Source organism: Festucalex cinctus, chromosome 2 (assembly GCF_051991245.1).
Source record: "Festucalex cinctus isolate MCC-2025b chromosome 2, RoL_Fcin_1.0, whole genome shotgun sequence".
NCBI lineage: Eukaryota > Metazoa > Chordata > Actinopteri > Syngnathiformes > Syngnathidae > Festucalex > Festucalex cinctus.
Window position 1 is genome coordinate 29918776 of NC_135412.1, and position 21666 is coordinate 29940441.

At 39.2% G+C, this 21666-nt stretch overlaps 1 protein-coding gene across 1 annotated transcript in view; it reads left to right on the forward strand.

The window, feature by feature from the left end:
* The first annotated feature begins 1952 nt into the window (after nucleotides 1-1952).
* The window catches only part of LOC144014482 (dedicator of cytokinesis protein 9-like), a 41855-nt gene continuing 22141 nt past the window's right edge, over nucleotides 1953-21666 (forward strand). The window contains exons 1-31 of the mRNA XM_077514418.1: nucleotides 1953-2169; nucleotides 4058-4174; nucleotides 7707-7796; nucleotides 8259-8341; nucleotides 8978-9047; nucleotides 9282-9377; nucleotides 9736-9870; nucleotides 10483-10657; nucleotides 10965-11020; nucleotides 11253-11327; nucleotides 11393-11533; nucleotides 11646-11993; nucleotides 12085-12167; nucleotides 12522-12644; nucleotides 12725-12804; nucleotides 12887-13074; nucleotides 13448-13513; nucleotides 14553-14645; nucleotides 14794-14905; nucleotides 15703-15821; nucleotides 15989-16075; nucleotides 16657-16746; nucleotides 16836-16951; nucleotides 17035-17104; nucleotides 17201-17326; nucleotides 18654-18725; nucleotides 19358-19504; nucleotides 19630-19713; nucleotides 19800-19911; nucleotides 20324-20502; nucleotides 20898-21005. Of these exons, the coding sequence (XP_077370544.1) occupies nucleotides 2050-2169; nucleotides 4058-4174; nucleotides 7707-7796; nucleotides 8259-8341; nucleotides 8978-9047; nucleotides 9282-9377; nucleotides 9736-9870; nucleotides 10483-10657; nucleotides 10965-11020; nucleotides 11253-11327; nucleotides 11393-11533; nucleotides 11646-11993; nucleotides 12085-12167; nucleotides 12522-12644; nucleotides 12725-12804; nucleotides 12887-13074; nucleotides 13448-13513; nucleotides 14553-14645; nucleotides 14794-14905; nucleotides 15703-15821; nucleotides 15989-16075; nucleotides 16657-16746; nucleotides 16836-16951; nucleotides 17035-17104; nucleotides 17201-17326; nucleotides 18654-18725; nucleotides 19358-19504; nucleotides 19630-19713; nucleotides 19800-19911; nucleotides 20324-20502; nucleotides 20898-21005 (3561 nt within the window). The 5' untranslated portion in view covers nucleotides 1953-2049. The remainder of the gene's footprint in view (nucleotides 2170-4057; nucleotides 4175-7706; nucleotides 7797-8258; nucleotides 8342-8977; nucleotides 9048-9281; nucleotides 9378-9735; nucleotides 9871-10482; nucleotides 10658-10964; nucleotides 11021-11252; nucleotides 11328-11392; nucleotides 11534-11645; nucleotides 11994-12084; nucleotides 12168-12521; nucleotides 12645-12724; nucleotides 12805-12886; nucleotides 13075-13447; nucleotides 13514-14552; nucleotides 14646-14793; nucleotides 14906-15702; nucleotides 15822-15988; nucleotides 16076-16656; nucleotides 16747-16835; nucleotides 16952-17034; nucleotides 17105-17200; nucleotides 17327-18653; nucleotides 18726-19357; nucleotides 19505-19629; nucleotides 19714-19799; nucleotides 19912-20323; nucleotides 20503-20897; nucleotides 21006-21666) is intronic.

A 21666-nucleotide genomic window follows, 5' to 3' on the forward strand; every position in this document is an offset into this window, starting at 1 on the left:
AAATTGAAGGCAGTCTATTTATCTTTTTCTATTTATTTAAGTGCCCAGAGCAAGTCTAGCAAATCTAAGTCTGCACAGAGGCAGGTTAGACCATGTTGTGGTATTTTAGCAGACACACTTAACTTGGCACACTTCCTTTATTATCGGCATACGAGAGATGCACAGTTCTTGACATGATGGAAGGAGAAACTGATGAGACAACATGTGGAACTGCAAGCAGACCTCCACAAGTGGATGATGTAAAGTTGGCTATAGGATACAAGTGGATATAAGTGGGCACTTAGATACCTCCTTCCACCCGATCATTATTTGCTGTGCGTTTGTATGTATTCCTTGTCACACCTTCTGATTTTGACTGTTAAATGTACAAATGGCAAAAATAAGTTTGAGTATTCCTTTAACGTATGCCCCGCCTCTTCATAATTCTTTTTTGGTTAATGGAAAACGGCAGCAAAAATTTAACAAAAAGTAAATGGCAGCAAAAAAATAAAATATATAATACAACCTCTGTGGGGGTAATAAAACCAAACACCATTTAGGTGAATCAATTTCAGCTCTTAATTTTGTTCAGCGGTACTAAATCCCAGCCGGGGACATTAGCACCACTTTGGGTGTTGACATCATCGAGACGCTGGGAACTCCCATCTCAAATTGCTTCATTTACCGTGTTCCACGGTTTTCATGCACGACCTGCTGTTACAGAATGTCTGACTATGAAGGTACCACTGTAAAGAAGGATTTTTGATTACTTTCTGGGCAAGACCTTATCACTTTCTTCTTTTCTGAGTGCCTGGAATGATGGTTTGTTCCCCACCTTTATAACGTGTCTATAAGGTAGGGCTGTGCATGTGCATGTGTGTTTAAGAGTTTTAACGTCATCATTGCATGTGAGAGTGAGCATGACAGTCTCTTGGGAAGGGTGTGGAAAGCACACACTTCCTAATGGTTTCAAGCTGTTCAAAAAGCAAATGGAGATAATCATCCTCCATTTCCTGCTTTCTCCACTTTTATAACAAGGATTGCAATTATCGGAACTAATGTGAACTCAATTTCTTATCTGCCAGCGTATGCAATTTGCGTGTTACAATAGCGATAATGGTGTTCGGACGTTTCATCATAGTGTGAAAAGTGCTGCTCAGATGTTGGCGAATGTAGCAGGGATGACCTCAGTGCAGCAGAGGCCTTTTGACAAGAGGGTTATTATCATGCAGAACTGGCAATGCCATCGCCGAGGCTCAACAAGGCTGCCCTAATACATTATTTACTATCTGACAAAATGAAAATAAGAGCAGCCAGGATGATGACAGACTTGATGGCTCAATATTATCAGCTCAACTTTATCTGTAGATCATTACAGTGTTTTTAAATAGCAGTAATTTGAGCCAATATTTGAAAAGCTGTGACCCCCCTTCAGCATACTGTATATGTTCATTTAGTTGTCAAGACTTGATGGTCATCTCTTATTCAAAACTTATACAGGGAGCCGTAAAGCCCCAAGTTATTAATGAATTTCTCTCTTTTGTCTATTGTGTGTGATATGTAAGCTATAATCTTTCATTTTATTCTTATATTCAAAAGAATCATGGTAGGCTGTGCAAAAAAAATAAATAAAAAAAATCAATTGGGTTATTTTTTTTGCTTTGGTATCAAATCACTCCCCAGATACCATAGAAATATGTCCCCAGAGCCAGAGGCTCCAGCATAATAAAGCAATGACAGTTTGTACTTCTGTCCGTTGCCATAGACATTCTAGCAAGTCCAAATTAAAATGCCTGGAAACACAGATGGATCTGGCCCATTGACGGCATGTTTGAATGGAGGAGAGGCGGGTTTCTCTGCACCTCCCACTTACACACATCACATACGCACACAATTCCAGCTGTAAAGGAGGGAGGGGCCCTCTGCTGAAAAAGGAGGCAGGCGTTGTAATTTAGCACAGAAGTAAAACTTCATTGGAGCTCTTTCAGTCTGTCTCCCAACATGTCAGCGTGCGCAGCACAGTGAAGCTCACACCTGATCGCAGGCTGGCAGTACTGAGCACCGAGCGCCATGCAGGGCCGGGCAGGAAAAGCCTCCAAACGGGAGATGGTGATAGAGTCACCACAGAAGTACAAGTGCTTGGCAGAGATTGAGGCGGAGGAGGTGGAGGCTGGGTCACAGGTGGCATCGGTAAGTTACTGATGTTAGTCCATCATACTTTTCACTGAGTGAGTTGAATGCTACATAGAAGAAATCGGATCTGAAAACACATTCCTAAACCTAAGCTTCCAAATTGAGCAGCTTTGAAGATGCCTTTTAAAAGCAACTGGACGGAAATGGGAAATAGCAGCTCCGGGGTATACTTCCCCAAGGGGTTGAATGTTTATCTTTATTTTTAGGTACTAGAGTTCCCTTTGCTCCAAACTCTTCCTGTGCCTCGGATTCTGGAAGTTTGAAAAACTTGACGTATGCTTTGGACATACAGAACAGCAACAAATATCATAAAATACAGCATGTACACTCTACAAACATCTAATAGCTACATGTCTCTGATGAAAATAACTGTATTGAGAAGCTGTATTGCTAACCATGCAGAAACACAACCATGATAAACCGTACAAAACAATTTGCTCCATCTACAGGTTATCAGGTCACCATATATATAAAGTAGTATTGTGGTAAATACAACCAGCAATTCATTTCTACAACTTATGTTCAGGGGCACAGGTGAGCTGGAGCCTATTGCAGCCCAATTTTGGATGATAGGTACAGCCTGGACTGATTGCCTGTCAATTGTAGGGCACATTTTAAACCGCTTCCACAATGCCTTCCTGGAAGACTGGCGCATCAGAGGCACTGGTATCTTTTTGCCTGCCCTTTCAGACAGTCGCCCAAGTGCACCCGGATGCAGACGTTGTGGCTTTGCCTGACAAATAGATGCATGGCATTTTCAGCACTGGTATCTGGGACAACGAGGATTGCTTTCAACACTAAAAAGGGCATGAGCAGTCTGATCACAGCTGGCAGTGTTATACCTCTGCTATGCTAATGATATGCTAATGTCAGAAGCAGGCAGATTTAGGGTTTTCAAAACACAAAATTTGTAGATGCAACAGTACCTTGACTTACAAGTTAGCGGTAATACCGTTACACTTGTGGCTCCATTAAAAATTGTACTTATTTTAAAACAAACTTGCATAATAATCAATTTTGACAGTATTTGCTACCATCTAAATGTTTTAGTTCTGAAGTTTGGGGTTCTGCCTATACATGTACGGATTTTCCACATGTACACCACCTTCTTCCTACATTCCAAAAAACACGTTTGGTTAATTGATTACTCTAAATTGGTCTATGTAACCCGCCACTCAAGATATTGGATGGCTGGGTCATATTCAGTATATCAAAACAAAATGTTTTTTTTTCTTAGATCAATTGGACACTGGTGATCATTAAATTGTAGCGTTAGCTATAGTCAAGATGAAAAACCGGTTGTGTAAAAAAAAAAAAAAAAAAAGTCTAGTAAGAGTACAAATCGTGATTCAACACTTTAACTCTAATAAGAGCAAAAATGTGCACTTGACCTACTGTATGCCAATAAAGTAACGATTAGGAAGAACAGATATCTGCAAATGTAGGGAGTAAGTACAGTTATTTGAAAAATATTCACACAAGTAAAAGTGCAGCGTACTAGTCCCTGAAAAAAAATAAATCTTAAGTACAGTAATAAATTACTTATTTTCCACCACTAGACCATTGCCATAACGAAGAGGAGAGTGCTCCACAAATTACCAGTACTTCATTCTGATTTCTCATTTGTGATCACAACATAGTGGCTGGTACAGTCATACACACGCAGACACATACACACAGGCCCCCATGCTCATCTCTCTGTCACCCCTTTCACTTATCAAGCTGCTCTAACTGATGAGCACTTGTGAAAGAACAATGGCAACTTGTCCACACAGCTTGAATACCCCTCTCCTCCTGACAACAAATTCTCTGATACGTTTTACAGTTACCGGTCACAAGTTTGTTTTGTCACATGTTGATGCCATGCTATTGTTTACTTTTCTAGGTCAAGCCCAAGGTCATAGAGCCTCTGGACTATGAAAGTGTGATCATACAAAGTAGAATGCAGATCATCAGTGATGCTCTGCGGGACATGCTGCAGTTCCCTCTGGATGACTTTCAGGTAAAAGTGAATTATTGCTACATCAGTTTATGAAGAGTGACCTTAACCAAGGATTACAAAAAGAAAAGAAAGAAGATGCCACGGATGTTACGGAGCCTTTGAGTATTTCTTACAAGTGAGAAGTAGTGGTGCCCTGAGATAATTAAGAGTTTAGTTTGTTCTGTACGGCCATGCTCGCTTATCAAAGCATTCACGTCTGAGATAGTCTTTCCCCACTGAAATAGACAGAAAGGCAAATAATCAGTTCCAGCCCAAAACATAAAAAAATCATTTGTTAACATGCTTTTAACTCACCTCTAAAATGCTCTGAACAGTATTATACGGTATTAAAAACAAACAGTAATAATTGTTCTCCACATAACCTGCAAAAAGGAAAAAAATGGGAACGAACCATGACTGTTTTTTCTTCTTCTGCGGGGTCTATTCTCAGTTGGAATGCTACGTTAATGGCACATTAGATACACCAACCGTTGAATGAATGCTGAAGGTTGTGAATTTTGCAGCTGCCATCTTGCGGTGGGGGCTCTGAAGTACACTTATATCTCAAATATTTACTTGTATCTCAAGACTAAAATTCGGCCAAGCGACAGATCGTTTCTCTAAATAATCTTAAATTAAGGGATTTGTATCTCAACACTCCACTGTACTAACCTTGCTCTGCAAGCTGAATTCTTGCGGTATTTGCGAATTCATAAACTCCTGAGAATACATGTACCGAGCCCGTTGATTTTCACGGATCATTTCAGACCAATCAGAGAGGAACCCATTGTGTGTGGGCGGGATATGCAGCTGTGACGAAACCAGGAAGCACCGACACCGTGGGAAACAAACTAACCTAACATGGACGAATGGACGCTGAAAATGATTCTGTTCTCACAGAATTACTCACCTTTCCATTTTTGAATGTTGAAAAGTGTTATGTTTTGGTTTTGTGGGGGTGGGATTTTGTTTTCTTTTGGTTATTTCATGTATTCCTTGTCTCTTCCCTTGTCCCGTTATGTCTAACCATGTCCACCTGAGTGTGTCTTCCCTTCCCACTGTGTTGACCAATAAGCTCCCCAAGCCTCTTGTATCTTGCCCAGGTGTCTGTTGTTTTCTCGTTACCATGTCTATTTAGTTACCCTGCTTTCTTTCAGTTCTTGGTGAGTCATTGTTGCTGTTACTGTCTAGTTATCCCATTTTGCCTTCCATGCCATGTCTTGTTTTCCTCCAGTTTTTGTTGCTTCAGTCTAATTTTTTGGCTCTTGTTAATTTTATATTCACAGAGTACCTCGTTTGCCTTTTTGTTAATTAAACCCCTTTTTTTTTTACTTGCATCCCTGCCTTGCCCTGTTTTTGTTGCCCCCTGCATTTGGGTCCTGCCTCCAACACCCCCCATCGTGACAAAAAGCAAGAGGCACGTCATGCATTTTTAGCTGGTAAAGATGTCCGTGCTCCCTCCCACCCTATAACGAAGACGATATTTTCATCCGTGGCCGTGATTGGTCAAAATAAACGTGCACAAGATGCCGCATCGTCAATCTGGTCGAAGTATTGTACAGAATATCCCACCTTTTCCGAGCGAATCACCATGGAGAAGTCCCAGATTGATATTGTGGAGAACTCCCTTGAGTGAATCGGAATTCTCAACCTGGCTATTGCCAGGTTACCATTGTACTGCGTTTTCCAAAAAAAAAGCAGAAATTGATGACAAGCAATTTGCTGTAATATCTCTTTGAAACTTCCAAGCAGATGTGATTCCAAAGCTACTGAGAGCTCATTAGGGGCATTTTTAAGGGCTGGTATGAAATGTAACCTACACTGTAAGACTTCATTCATCAGCAATCATATGCAATTACCAAGGGAAAATTAACACACGGGATAACGGCATGCATGGCCAAATTAATAGATGCTTTTGTAAACATTTATGTTTCTTAGGAGTGTATTCTGACACTTACTTTTCATGATTTGAAACTATTGGCTGCCGCAGTGACTCAGCTCATTTTCTCAGTTATGCACATATGGGTTTAGCATATGGAGATAAGGTTGGGCTTAGCCTGCACAGTAATCCTGAGTACCCTCTGTAGCTCTGTAACTTCGCGTTTGCAACTTTAGCATCACTGAGAATGAAAGTCCCTTTCGTGGTTAAAAAAAAAAAAGATGGCAGTAATCGGCATCCATTAGGCAAGTTGAGACAGGGCTGCATATTTTCCTGACTAATGGCGGTTGCCACAAGCCAGACATATCCATCCATCTGCTATACAGTTTGCCCTCATTTGGGTTGCAGGTGGGCTGATGCTCACAAGTGGACTGAAGCACCGAAAATAAAATTCATATTCGCTCTGCTGTCTAACCTGCCATATGTTTTGCATCACTGGCCCCAGAGAGGAGGAGAGGAGAAGAGAAGGGGGTGTGAGGTTGGCAGTTTCAGAGGAGTTTGCATGCACACATTCCACACTCAAGTGCATGTGAGCGCACGAAGTGTGTATGCAAGAGATCGTGGCCAGACTGTGGAAAGCATTGCTTCGTTTAGCTGCCAAGATGCCAACCTTTTGGAACATGCTCATCAAAGTCCAGCATTAACAATATGGAAAGGAATGCTCTTAATTTGACCACATTGATGGCATTAATTGATGGCAGTGTGAGAGGATTTGTTTTGAATTGTCTTGCAGTTCTTCTCCATCAAGAAAAGACTTGTTTAAAAATCTTTGGGGATGTGTAGACAACTATACACTATATGCACTAAAGCAATTTTCTACTGTACATCATAATTTTGATACTGTAGCAATTTGCTGCCATGTTACCATTCACCTATTGTATTTGGAATGACGAGCTGTGGCTTGCTTTCGTCATATCAAAAGGATGCACTTAAGCTACCACGCTAACCCTAAAAATATTACTCGGCTCATGGTCCACTCATCAAATGAGTGCTTGCATAAGAATATGAGACACTGAAGAGCAATGACAAATCTAGGTCATTGTAGCCCAGCTTTCCAACAACTTGCGTGTGTTGAGCAACATTTAATGGTGGCTGCACTCTCCAAGCCCTGTGGCACTAGCATTGATTTTCCCCTTTTTGGCTCTATATGTCTAATAAGGTTGAGGAGATTTTTAACTGGGCATCCTACTATGTAGCCTTTATTTCTCATGTCGCTATAAATCAGATATGCGGTAATCTATGAAGATACTACTTTTTGCTAAATGTGACATCAGAGATATGAGGAGATCCGGTGGTGGTGATTTGTAGCCTACTTCACAGGCAATGCATTTACAGCTTTTCAGAAGAATACAATTGAATAAAAAGAAAACATAGTCGGATTTAGATTTTGCAAAATTGCAGGGGAATCTGCAAGTAAAACCATTAAAAAAGGATAGCCGGGACTCAAAAATCTGAATTGTGGATAGATTTGACTTTCTATATTAAATTCAATCACTAGTATTTTCTCCTTCAAATTTTCATGATGTCGCTTCCTTTTAATATATTTTCATTTCCTAGCAAAAAATGTCCAGAAATCTTCATTTAGGCTGTCTAATTTTGTGCCTGTCTCATCAGATCTGCACTCTGAAGCGCCAGGGCCGGACTGCATTCTCAACTGTGCCAGAAAATGTAGAACAAGAAGCACAGTCACTGTTTGTCCAAGAGGTAAAACCACCGCATGAAGCCTGCTATCACATTGAATGTGGTTTCAAAGGCTGAAGAAGAGTCAACTGGATCAGAGAAAACATTGGCAATACAAACACGTTGACGTTGGCAAATGTTTTATCCTCTGATTGAACTTTCCCACTCTTCAGTGAAATGCACAGCAAGATGAGTGTTGTTTTTGATGCTACACATTTTTCAGCAGACTGTGCTGAGGTTGGTCTGGGTGCGGTCTGATTGTAAGTGCTAAAGCACATTCTGCCTTAGTTTGTGCCAGAAATGACATCATAACCAGGGATACAGGATACACATGGGAATGATTCCAGATTCCAGAGAATTTACCTCACCGCATATGTTATGAATTTATAGAAGAGATAGCCTTTTTGGCATTTATTTATTTATTTATTTATTTATTTATGTATTTATTTATTCTATAATGGATATACCTTTACTGTCTCTTCATAGTGTATGAAAACATATAAGTCAGACTGGCATGTGGTCAACTACAAGTATGAAGAATACTCTGGGGACTTCCGACAGCTTCCCAAGTGAGTATGTAGCTAAAGGTGGATGTTCGGTAAAATCTGTAAAATGTCATGTTCAGAGATGCACAGCCCACGTTTACAAGTCTGACAATGTTTTTTCCCAAAGGAATGAAGCACACAGGGAAATTTGTTGTTTCGGAGGTACAATGCAAAACACAATCGAGGATGTAGTGTTTATCAACAACTGACAAACTATGCTATTCTTGGACCATTGTTGATATCCTTCATTGTAGTTTCAAGTTAGTGTTGCTATTTCCCCAGTGTTTCAGTTGAAAGATCGCCAGAGTAACAACTGTTCCTCTCCCAAATTACAAATCACTGTCAATAATAGTTCCAAACTAAAATGAATTAATATTTAACATCCCAGCGTTAAGACTGAGGAAATTAGCTTTCCAGATGTCCAGTGTCGTATTTAAGATATTGGAGAGGACTGGACAAACACTGGCCTTGGCCTTGACTTTATTCCCAGAGGTTGCTAGCTTTAGAAAAGCGCAAAGGGCAAACAGTCAACCACGAAAAAAAATGCTTCCTTGCACCAAGTGCCTTTGAAAAAGTGAAATTGTATTGAATAATGTTTGCATGTTGAGAAATAATTTAGAAATATGTCGACATTCTAGTAAAATATACGCTTGCCTTCAGTAAGGTATTAAGGCCTGAGAAGCTGGTCACTCACCTGTTTGAGGTGGATGAAGATGTGGAAAACGATGAGGTAATAACTCTTACAACGTTCCCCTTATTGAAACCACCCATAAAAACTTGCAATTGGATGTTCCTAAATTGATAAAATAGTCACAACTTTGCCTAGTAACTGAATATGTATGGAGAATATAGAGAATGAATAGAATATGTAGCCTGTCATATGTTTGCTTTGAGTTGTTTTCTTAGCATTTTCTGACATTTTTACAAATACACTCATGTGTTTGATCGGCACTCCCTCCTGCAGGACACAGATTCGTTTGGGTCTCACAAGGGAGGAGTGTCTAAACACGGCTGGCTATACAAAGGCAACGTGAACAGTGCAATCAGTGTTACTATGCGAGTGAGTACTAGAACAATGTTCTCCACTTCAGGCGTTATTATCTTGTGTAATCCCCATTCCAGAGTGGGTCGATGGCAGGTATTCAGGCCTTAAAGATCAATACAGGCCGTTTTCTTTTTATCTTCTTACAGCTCATGTTAATATTTTTCCTGGCCTGCAACTTTGCTTGAAAAGGTTTGTCTCAACACTGATGGTTAGTTTCAGATCTGACGTTGTCTTTAATCAGGCCAAGGGAAGAGTAATGGATTGGGGAGTTAAAGAACAGCACAAGCTGTTCCCTTAAGTTATGTTTGAAGATATTTGTGAGACATTCCTTACAGCAGTGTTATTAACATCAGACCGCAAATTGTCATTCTAGTCCTTCAAAAGGAGATACTTCCATCTGGCTCAGCTTGGAGATGGATCATACAACCTAAATTTCTACAAGGATGAAAACACCTCCAAGGAACCTAAAGGAACCATCTTCCTTGACTCATGTTTGGGGGTCGTTCAGGTTAGGGGAGAAGGGTTACACACACAAACACACAATTTAATAATGTGTATTGCTGTGATTATTATGTAGTTTGCACAGGTGTAGAACTGCAGACTGAGCTGCATGTCTGAAATATTTTGGGAACTTTATTAAATTAAGGTAAATTAGAGGACAAACTAATGGAAACACTTCTCACAATGATACAGTGCAGTTCCACACACAAGAACAAACTCCAATCCAACTTTATTTATAAAGCATTTTAAAACCCTTAGGCATTATTGTGACCCGTTTTGGGCTTTTTGATGGTTCTGACCAAGTCATTTCAAAATAAGATACTGCCCAGGGGGAATGACATGTACAATCACAATAATGAAAACATTGTTAAGGTAATAGCACTCTGACAGCGTCATCCAAACTGAGCGGAGAGGAGTGTTACTGTAAGGCAAACTTTTTGTTGTTATTTCTTCAATGAGATTTTTTTCCCCCGATGCCACAGTGGTTGATCATTGTTCCGATTAATCCAAAAACAGATGCTTTTTTTTTTCATAGATCGTATTTATAATGTACTATTGCCAATCAAACAATAGTGTAAAATTTCAACTCCCCTTATTATTTCTTATCTTGGTTTTCCAGAACAACAAAGTAAGGAGGTTTGGCTTTGAGCTAAAGATGCAGGATAAGAGCATGTTCTTGCTGGCTGCAGAGAGTGAACTCGAGATGGAGGAATGGATCAGTACCCTCAACAAAATTCTCAACAGCAACTTTGAACAGGCCGTGCAGGAGAAACATCACAGGGACTTACAAGAAGGTATTGTATGTTTTTTTGTTTTTTTTTGTTTTGTTTTTATAACACATTTGTCATGAGTTGTATTCATTTGGACTACATATATACTGTATCTCCGTCTGCCCGGCTGTCCATCCATCCATCCATCCATCCATCCATCCATCCATCCATCCATCCATCCAAAAAGAATTCCACCCCTGTCATCAATGTAGAACAAGTAGTTTATAACAATGCATTTGTCTTTTAATCCCCACTGATACTGCACTGTACATGTTGTTCTATTTTATATAATGTCATCGACCAAAAGAACTGAATTTGATCTTTTCCACAGATGAGGATGATGGAAAAGCCGGCCTCTCCTCTACAAGTTTTCAAGACAGTTTTCAGGTGGATTCCCCTTCCCCACCATTTAACAAGTGGGGCGTAACTTTGAACAATTCAGGCACACCAACATTATTTTGTAAAACAATTTAGAAAAAGAGTTATAAATGCTTATTACAAGAATATTGAAGCAATTGCAATCATAAACATGAAAAAGGAAGCGCTAAAATTAGTGAAAAACAATTTTACTATATGTACTTGAATTTTGCGGCAATTTGGTATTTTGCTTTCTTTGTAGACGGCCAGAGATATTGAGTTTAAAATGAGGAGTGAGGCCAGGCTGAAGTTGTTTACATTGGACCCTGACACACAGGTGTGTAAAATCAAAAACAATGTCATGATTTATGTCAGTTCCTGATAATGGTGCTGTATTCACAGAAACTGGATTTTACTAGCATTGAGCCAGATGTGCATCAGTTTGAGGAGAAGTTCGGGAAGAGGCTCTTAGTCAGCTGTCATGATTTGTTATTCAACCTGCAGTGTTGCATTGCAGAGAATGAAGAAGGACCAACGACTAATGTATGTTTTCTTATAAAAGTCAAAAAACAGTATTATTTTGTCCATTACTGTACTTATTTAAATTTTAATTAATTATTTCGATTACAATATTTTTTTCTTTCATTCATGAAAGGTGGAACCTTTCTACGTGGTTCTGTCCCTCTTTGATGTTCAAAACAGCAGAAAAATCTCAGCTGACTTCCATGTGGATCTCAACCACCCTGTGGTCCGACAAATGACACCCGGCTCTGCTTGTGGCCACAACTTGCACACGGATGGTTGTAAGGGTGAGGATCCTTTTGGCAAACAAAGGCTGGCCAGTGGGTTTCCAGAGACAGCTCTTCAATACCCCAAACAGGGGCTGTTTTCAGTCACGTGCCCCCATCCTGAAATCTTCCTAGTGGCGAGGATTGAGAAGGTCCTCCAAGGGGGTATCACCCATTGTACTGAACCCTACATGAAGAGCTCAGACTCCACCAAGGTGCCCACATGACAATGACAGCATGTTCCCATCTACTTCCTCTATTGATGTGGTTTTTCAAAAAAAAAAAAAAATCTCGTGTCCTGATTAGATGGCTCAAAGGGTGCTGAAGAATGCAAAGATGGCCTGCAGCCGACTGGGCCAGTACCGGATGCCGTTCGCTTGGTCTGCAAGGTATTTTTTCCACTCAACACTGAACACTTCAAATTACATGATTCAAAAATGTTAGGGAATTTCACAAAGTTCATAAAAGATGTCCATGTCTACCATTTCTGGTAATTTTTTGTTGCAACCTGCTGATGACACTCTAATCTAAGTGGCCACTTCTCTCTGAGATTTCAATTCGTGTGTAAATTGTGTGGGCCAAAAGTCGGCATCAGGTCATAGTGAAGCTCCCTATCCATCACTATTACGCTATGACAGTACATTCCGACACAATTTCTGTCTGACTAAATTATGCACATCAGCTACATAATCTCCATTGAAACCTGTGATGTAAATTTTCTTCTGCATTATTTATTCCCACAGGCCTGTGTTCAAAGATGCATCAGGAACTTTGGACAAAAACGCTCGCTTCTCAGCTCTTTACCGTCAAGACAGCAGCAAGTTGTCAGACGAGGACATGTTCAAACTTCTCACTGACTTTAGAAAGTAAGTTTTCCCTTTGTGCTGATATCCCTGCAAGTTATTCTTACAGCTGTTTTCCATTCATTATTCTGTTCTCCCAACAGACCAGAGAAAATGGCAAAACTTCCCGTACTGTTAGGGAATCTGGATGTAACTATTGATTGTGTGGCCCCGGATATGACCAGTAAATCTTTTAAATGTTGACATAAAAATAACGTAAGCCTCCACCAAAAGCAAATTAAGTAGTTATTGTCCCTTTATTGCAGATTGCCTCACTTCCTCCTACATCCCTTTGAGGAACTTTGAAGTAAATGGATCGAACAGTGTGGCTCTGGAGGTGGAGGAATTTGTACCCTCTATTGCCAAGTGCTCTCAACCCTTTACCATCTATAAAAACCACCTTTATGTATATCCAAAGCACCTGAAATATGATGGTCAGAAATCCTTTGCTAAGGTACATGCAGTATACAAACATTAGCAACATTTGACTGATTGGAAAGCTTTTCGATCATGTTCACTGCTTTTAAGAATACAACTCTTCAGCTAGGCAGGTTAGCAGCCTGTGATTCATTCATTAATACATTGCTGATATTCACGTTTTTCTCCATGTGTCCATGTACCTTCTTATTTGCCCTGTTTTTATTGATGTATGCAGCCATTTCTTGTATTCCCTAATATTTTCCCTTCACTGGTCTGAGAGATTTCAATTTCCATTTTCATTCATTGTAGCTGTCAGCAAGATTCCCCAATGTATCAGGTTGATGAGAATGTTTTCCCCCATTTTTTATTGAAGTCATTCTTCCCCAATATACTTCTTGTCTTCTCAGGCCAGGAATATTGCAGTTTGCATTGAATTCAAGGATTCTGACAAAGAGGAAGCCCAGCCACTAAGGGTATGTACTGTAAACACGCTGATTTTTTTTTTGCAGATGAAATATGCAGGCCAGCTCAGTAGTTGGCAGAAAAAAACATCAAGGGAATTAATTCATCGGCATATACGCAAGTTCAGAATCTTCCGTTTTTAGTAATTCAACACAGTTTGATACATTATGGATGTAGTAAATGCACACTTAATGGAAAAGCGGTTTAAGCAGAGGTGGGAGTAAGTCACATACAGTATGTCCAAGTCATAAGTAATTATCATAACTTAGCCCTCAAGTTTCAATCAAGTTCCAATTTACTGTCGAGTTCCTGCTAAATTCCCATCAAGTCAACAACAATAACAAGAACAACAACAACACTCAGTATTTGTACTAATTTTAATTAGCTCACACAGCTAAACTGAAATTGATGTAGCAACCTATCTTTGTTGGATTCAAGGTGAAAGCTGAAGTTGCTGTAGATGTTGTAGTTGTGTCATTCTCTTCCTGATTTTCTAAAAAAAAAATAAAAAAAAATCCTTGAATTCAAATGTAACTAACTTCTACGCTATTCTTCATATTTGCTTCATGTGATGGACTATGCACTCCACCATCATAGCCTGATGGATTGACATGTTTCTGGACACCACACAACAAAACAACTTTTCTTTCAAAAACAAAACACATGGCACTGTATTTGGAAAATGCCGATCAAATGTAAACAGGCGGAACTTGATGTGGTTAAGTGCAAGTCAAATCAATTCTCAGAAATACCAAGTTTTTCCTTTTACGTTTTTTTAGTTAAGCAAGTACCAAGTGCTAAAATTGGCCACTTAGTCTGAATCATGTCCCCCATTGCTGTTTTGGGAGTGACATACTTGTGTATACTTACACTGAACATCCATCCATCATCATCATCCCTTTTCGCAGACTCAACAATGTTATATTGTATATTTGTACCGAGTTGAAAACTTCACTGAAGCTTTTTAGATTAGTTTTGCCTTTATCTAAGTTTTATCTTGAGGTTTTATGTATTGAACCATATGTTGCTGCTTTCTTCAATTCACCACAGTGCATCTACGGCCGTCCTGGAAGTTCTCTATTCACCAAGCAAGCCTACGCAGCTGTTTTGCACCACCAACAGAATCCTGAATTCTATGACGAGGTTACATTTCCTCTTACTACAATTGATCACTCTTATAATCTTTGTGTTGATGTGACAAGATAACACTGTTTTCAGTGCTGCTACTAGTCTACTCTGCAATATTATGACAACCAACATTTAGGAATCTTTATCTCTTTCTGCAACACAGATAAAGATAGAATTACCAACTCAACTGCACAAAAAGCACCATCTTTTGTTTACCTTCTATCACATTAGCTGTGACAGCAACAAGAAGAAGAAAGATGTGGTGGAGACCCCAGGTAGGCTGTTGCTGGAAAACTACATATTACTGTATTGATGGAAAAATAGCCAAAGAAACAGCACAACTGCTATTTAAGTAATCCTAGGGGAAATGTGGTCAATCATCGTGCTTCAGCGCAGAATGGGACAATTTACCCAGATGATAACATTCATTTGGTTATTTTGTGACTTTCCTCGTGTCCTTTTTACTGGGTAACTTTTAGTCCGATTTGTAAGCAGTGAATTTCCCAGAATAAAATGTGTGATGCAAAAATGACACAGTGGGCTGTTCTATATTCTTTATGGTCCAGACCAGAGAACCAAATTACAAGTGTGAACACAAATGTAGTACACCATATCTCAAGTGCTAAAAAGCGATGCTTGGCAGACCAGATTTTGATACACTTTGCAACTTGTGACTTCTAAATCATACTGCTTGGTGGAGACAGTTCAACTTAGTTTCTGCCTTTTTGCTACATGTCGCTCACAATTATTCCCGATACAAGCTCGAAGATACATACATTAAATCACCATTTATTGTACCCATTTATAACGATGAAAATATATAATACAGATCTCTTCTTGCTTCTTCCTTATGCTGCCTGACATATTATTTGTACAATCTTCCTTCTTGGAGAAGTAGTAGTAGGAGTAGTAGCAGTATCTAAAAATAATTAAATAAATCTATACAATTGAAGAGCACCATCATGAAAAATCCACGTTATAATGATGTTTCCACCCGCCTTATTGTGCTTTTATTTTCATGGATACTGTTATCCAGAGAGGACTGGTAAAAATATGTGCTGTATTCTTACAGTGGGCTCAGCATGGTGGCCTCTGCTAAGAGATGGTAGGGTCAACATGACAGAACAGCATCTACCCGTCGCTGCTCATTTGCCTGCGGGCTACCTCAGTTGCCAGGATGCTGCCCCGAAGGTAAATAATCAAATATTTGTTAAGGACATTTGGGATATGTAACAGATGTTTTTTTTCCCCCCCTCATTCCTATTTAAAAGATCCCACTGGGATTGAATTGAGAGCTTTTACAGAGCAACTAGCATTCTAACAAATAGTCATGTCAAATCATCCATTTTTCATTTTAGCATTCAGGCTTGGACATTAAGTGGGTTGATGGAGGAAAGTCGCTGTTCAAAGTCTCAACGCATCTTGTTTCTACAATTTACACTCAGGTATCATGTAAATAAACACATACGAATGTCTCACCTTGCTTGTTGGATAGAGACTGCAATATCATTGTGTGACTGCTGAAGAGCAATTCTCAAAATGTCCACATTTTTGTATTCAACATTTCCTGAACAACATTCACAATATTTTTACTTTACGACTTAACTCCTACTTCCACATTTCTCAACTGATTTAAGCTATGCTAATTCATCCAACATTCCCCAAATTCCCAAGTTTTCATAAAAAAAGTCTCAAATTAGCAGATATTTCACATTTACTTTGTAATTTTACATTTCTCAACCAGTTCAAACCATTCTAACTTCAAACTGCTCAGCTAATTAAAGCCTTCCTCAAATGTCCACATTTACAAAATAAAATTCCCAGAATTGAAATATTTCAAATATTTAACTACTCCTTCCACATTTCTTGACTGATTGAAACCATTCCAAGTCCCACATTCTACATTTCAACAATCCAATTAATTCCATAGCATTTCAGTCCAGCTTCAACTTTTCCGCATTCACACACAATTTCAACTGAAATTTCACTCTCTGGTTTCTTACATAATATTTTCTAATTCATTTAGGATCAACACTTGCACAACTTCTTCCACCACTGTGAAAGCTTGAAAGTATCAGAACAAACATCAGAGGGCGGGCTGGTGAAATTTCTAAAGGTTACATACTGCATTAATCTTTTGAAGGAAAACAACACTCACCATGTATCCATGTTCTATTAAATGCCATCTACTCCCTTCCTTGCCAGAGTCTCCATGCCGTGGAAGGCCATATCATGGTGAACTTTCTTCCCACTATCCTCAACCAGCTGTTTTGTGTCCTCACCAGGGCTTCACATGAAGATGTAGCTGTCAATGTGACGAGGTGAGACCATCACTACCAGCACAATGGTGCATACCACACTTTTGCTTCCCGTTTAACAATAATCGTTATCGCTTTCTCTTTAGGGTAATGGTGCACATTGTAGCACAATGCCATGAAGAGGGGCTTGAGCATTACCTGAGGTCCTATGTCAAGGTTGCAATTTGTATTGTGGCTACAGTGTAAACCATGGCTATGTTTTTGCCAATAAGAAACAGGAAATGAATTGTTGTTGGTCTTTTCTTTATACAGTTTGCCTTTAAACCAGAGCACGATTTCTCCAATGATGAAAACAACGTTCATGAGGAGCTGACAAAAGCCATGACAGCAATTCTGAAGCCATCCACTGATTTCCTAACAAGCAACAAGTTGCTGAAGGTAAACCACACTCATGGATTGGCTAGCACTACTTTTAAGTCTAACTTCCAGAGGTGTAAATAACTATTTTCAAAGTTTTGAACTGGCATATATGAGGGAAAACAATGGTCTCATTCACCAGTATGTTCATAATGTATCATGTATGTATGTATCATATTAAATACAAGCCCTCTGTTTCACGAGTGGCGGCACGGTGGATGACTGGTTAGCACGCCTGCCTCCCAGTACTGAGGACGCAAGATCGAGTCCAGGCTCCGGCCTTCCTGGATGGAGTTTGCATGTTCTCTCCGTGCCTGCGTGGGTCTTCTCGGGCATTCCGGTCTCCTCCCACATTCCAAAGACATGCATGGCAGGTTAATTGGGTGCTCTGAATTGTCCCTAGGTGTGTTTGTCAGTGTGGATGGTTGTTCGTCTCTGTATGTCCTGCGATTGGCTGGCAACCAGTCCAGGGTGTACCCCGACTACTGCCCAAAGCCAGCTGGGATAGGCTCCAGCACCCCCGCGACCTTTTTGAGGAGCAAGCGGTTAAGAAAATGGATGGATGGATATTTCAAGAGTTTAATACTTTTTCCTGTCCATTAAAACTCTGACGTATTTGATCTGACACATGCATTGCACGGATAATCCATTACTAATCCATCTGATTTTTTTTAGTGTTGTTCCGATACCGATACTGGGATCGGCAGATGTGCTGATACTGCCTTAAAACAGTGGTATCGGTATCGGTGAGTACTCACAAGTAACATGCCGATACCATTAATTCCAATGCTAATATAGGATTTTGGATGCAGCTTCTTGTGTCTTGCTCGTCCATGGCATTCACTGATATGTGACATGTTCACTGTATGCCGATCTAAGATATCCTATTGGCCCTTGAATGCTCTGAACCAATGGCAGGACAGCTTTTTCATGTTGAGGGGAAAAAACCCCCCTTAAGTATCGGTATTGGCCGATACTGCAAAACTGGTATGGTATTGGTATCGGCCGATGCTGCAAAGCTAGGTATCGGAATTGGTATCGGGGGCCAAAAAACGGTATTGGAACAACACTAATTTTTTTCCAGCAACTTTGCAAGATCATCCTAATTGAGAAAGGAGAGATGCCTATACTTATTAATAGTACTTGGTTAATGCTCTTTCTGATTTTTGGAAATACTGATGTGTTTGATATGTCTGTTTGTTATATTTTGGACAGTTAAAAATGTATGAATTAAAGCATTGTGACCCAATGTAACAAATATGACACAAATCAAAGTTACATGTGGAAGTTGATTTTGGACCTGTTTTTTTTTTTCTTAAATATCATGAGATTTTCCTTTGTTTTACAGCACTCTTGGTACTTCTTTGAAGCGTTGGTTAAATCAATGGCTCATTATCTCACAGAGAGTGGTAGAGTCAAGGTAAGTCTTTTCTTTTTTTCACTTTTTCACTTGGGTAACTGAAAAATGTAAACTACTGTAATTTCCGGACTATAAGCCGTGACTTTTTTTCATACGCTTTCAACCCTGCGGCTTATACAATGATGCGGCTTGTATATGGATTTTTTTTCTGATGGCCGCCAGGGGAACTCGAGCAGAAAAGGTAAGAGTGAGACAGGTGGAATATATGTGTCGAGGAAGACACAAGTTTAATGTAATTTGGCGCTTTGTGCATGACTAAAATGAGCATAAACAGATCCTCATCATGTAAAATACAAGAAGTTTTAGTCTCATTGACTTTTACCGGTATGTTATTTTTAAGCAGCCCTGTTAGCTACTACCGTATTGCTACTTTGTTACTACGGCGTCACAGGCACTGTTTGGAAAGAAAAGCTAAGGTATATTATTAAACCTTTGAAAACTCTCTGTGTACCGTCTTTCTTTGGAAATATCTCATGTTTCAGTGTGGGCACATGCGGCTTATAGTCAGGTGCGGCTTATGTAGGGACAAAATGCTTTTTCCTTTAGAAATGTACTGGGTGCGGCTTATAATCAGGTGCGCCTTATAGTCCAGCAATTACAGTATATTTCTTTAGTTTCTTGTCTTGGTTCAGCTGTCAAGAAACCAACGTTTTTCGGCCTCCTTCTACCATGCGGTCGAGATCTTGGTCAACATGCTGATGCCTCACATCACCCAGAAATACAAGGACAACCTGGATGCAGCACGCAATGCTAATCACTGCCTGGCAGTTTTCATTAAGGTTGGTTTCACACCCAGAATCTGCAATAAACCATCTGTCTTCCTTTATTCGATATTCCCAGCAGGATTGGGATCAATTTGTCAATGTTGAAAACATTGCCTTCATTGTTTCGATTCTCTCATCAGCGCTGCTTCACCTTTATGGACCGTGGATTTGTGTTCAGGCAGATCAATAATTACATGAATTGCTTCATGCCTGGTGACGCCAAGGTTTTGAAATGCAGCTCTTTCAGACTTTAATTTGTTAACCTCCTTTAAAGCCACACACTCTAAGATGGCTCCTATTTTTCTTCCAGACTTTGTATGAGTTTAAGTTTGAGTTCCTGAGAATCGTGTGTGACCATGAACATTACGTCCCTCTCAATCTTCCCATGCCTATTGGAAAAGCACGCATACACAGGTTCCAAGGTAAGTTTGATTACTTATTACCCTTATGAGCTGGAGTGGCATTGCTGTTTATAGCCGGGTTATTATAGTTTGGGATTTTTCATCATTATTATTATTATTATTATTATTATTATTATTATTATTGTTATTATTATTAATTAAGTAATTAATTAATTAATTAATTAATTAAATATTGTCGTTCACTCTTGATTTTTGTTTTAATTAGTTTTAAGAGTGGGCACTGGACTCATTATTTGTTATTAGTTTATATTTTTCGGAATGTTTGTTTAATTTTTATGTAGTTTCAGCTAGTTATTGTTTTTTTTTTTTTTTTTTTAAAGAACTCTTATTTTTATTCATTTTGTGAACATTTTTTTTTTTTTCAATTTTAATTGTAGTTATTTAATTTGTTTTTGTTAACTGTGGTTCGCAGATTTTCAACTGGACTACTCCCTAACTGATGACTTCTGTCGAAACCACTTCCTGGTGGGTCTGCTCCTGAGGGAGGTGGGCAATGCCTTACAGGAGAGCCGAGAAATTCAGCAGATCGCCATCCAGGTGCTGAAAGGGCTGATGATTAAACACGCATTTGATGACCGCTATGCTGCCAAAGTGAGTGTCCAGTTCGTACGTTATTCAAATTTAGTAATCAAGAAAAAAGTTATAAACCATCTCATTTTTTGTTATGTACAACTCCACTATCAATGGAAAGCTTTAATACAGCGTTACTATTGTATTGCGCCTTTTACAGTAGTGTGGTTGCAAATGAATGCTAATGCTAGAGCAGGGGTGTCACACTCATTTTTTGTGGCCCGCCACGTTGTAATTATTGTTTCTCTAAGAGGGCCATTATGACTGTTAAACCAACCCAAATATAGCAAATGTATGATTTCCTCATATCATCACATACACAGCTAATTGAATTGATGGATTATTTTAAATATCACGGCAGAGACAAAAAGTGTCCCTCAGTTTTGTAATGATCCACATAATAACCTCCATTCCAGAGCCATCAGGCCAGACTTGCCACCCTCTACCTGCCCTTGTTTGGCTTACTACAGGAGAACGCCCACATGCTGGAAAGCAAGGACTTCATCCTTCCAAGCCATCACAATGTAAGTCTGACATCTGGTGGTATCATCCGGAACTGCAGCTTGAAGAACACTTCATTGTTGAAAGGAACAAAAGAAATATTTTCCATCATACAACAAATCACCTTTTCTTTTTTCTTTTTTTTCTTTTTCTTATCATCCAAGCCATATTCCACACTGCTTATCTTCACTGTAGTTGTGAGGTTAAGGTTATCTCAGCTGACTTTAGCCTGAATTAGTCAGACCTGAGGCACACACATAACCACGTTGGCCTTGAGTTACACCAAGGCCTTGAGTTAAACAGTACAATAGAATGAAAAGATGTGCCTTTAATTTCACCACATAATTCTTCATTTTTTTTCTTGCCATGGACCTTCTAAAGCTAAAATGTATACAAAAAATCAGAATCTTGAATTTTCCTTTTCACATGCCCCACATCTTCATCCTATTTATTTTACAGAAAACTTGAATTTGACAAAATAAATAAATAAATTCATAAATAAATAAATAAATTTAATAATAAATACATTTCATCCTGTTAAAACAACAAAAATTAATAGAAGCTGTACACAAATGTCAGGAATGATCATTTTATAATTTGGCTTTTGTCCTTGTTTAGTCAAGTCAAGTCATCTTTATTTATAAAGCGCTTTCTAACAGTTTAGGAAAAGACCTCTTCAAATAA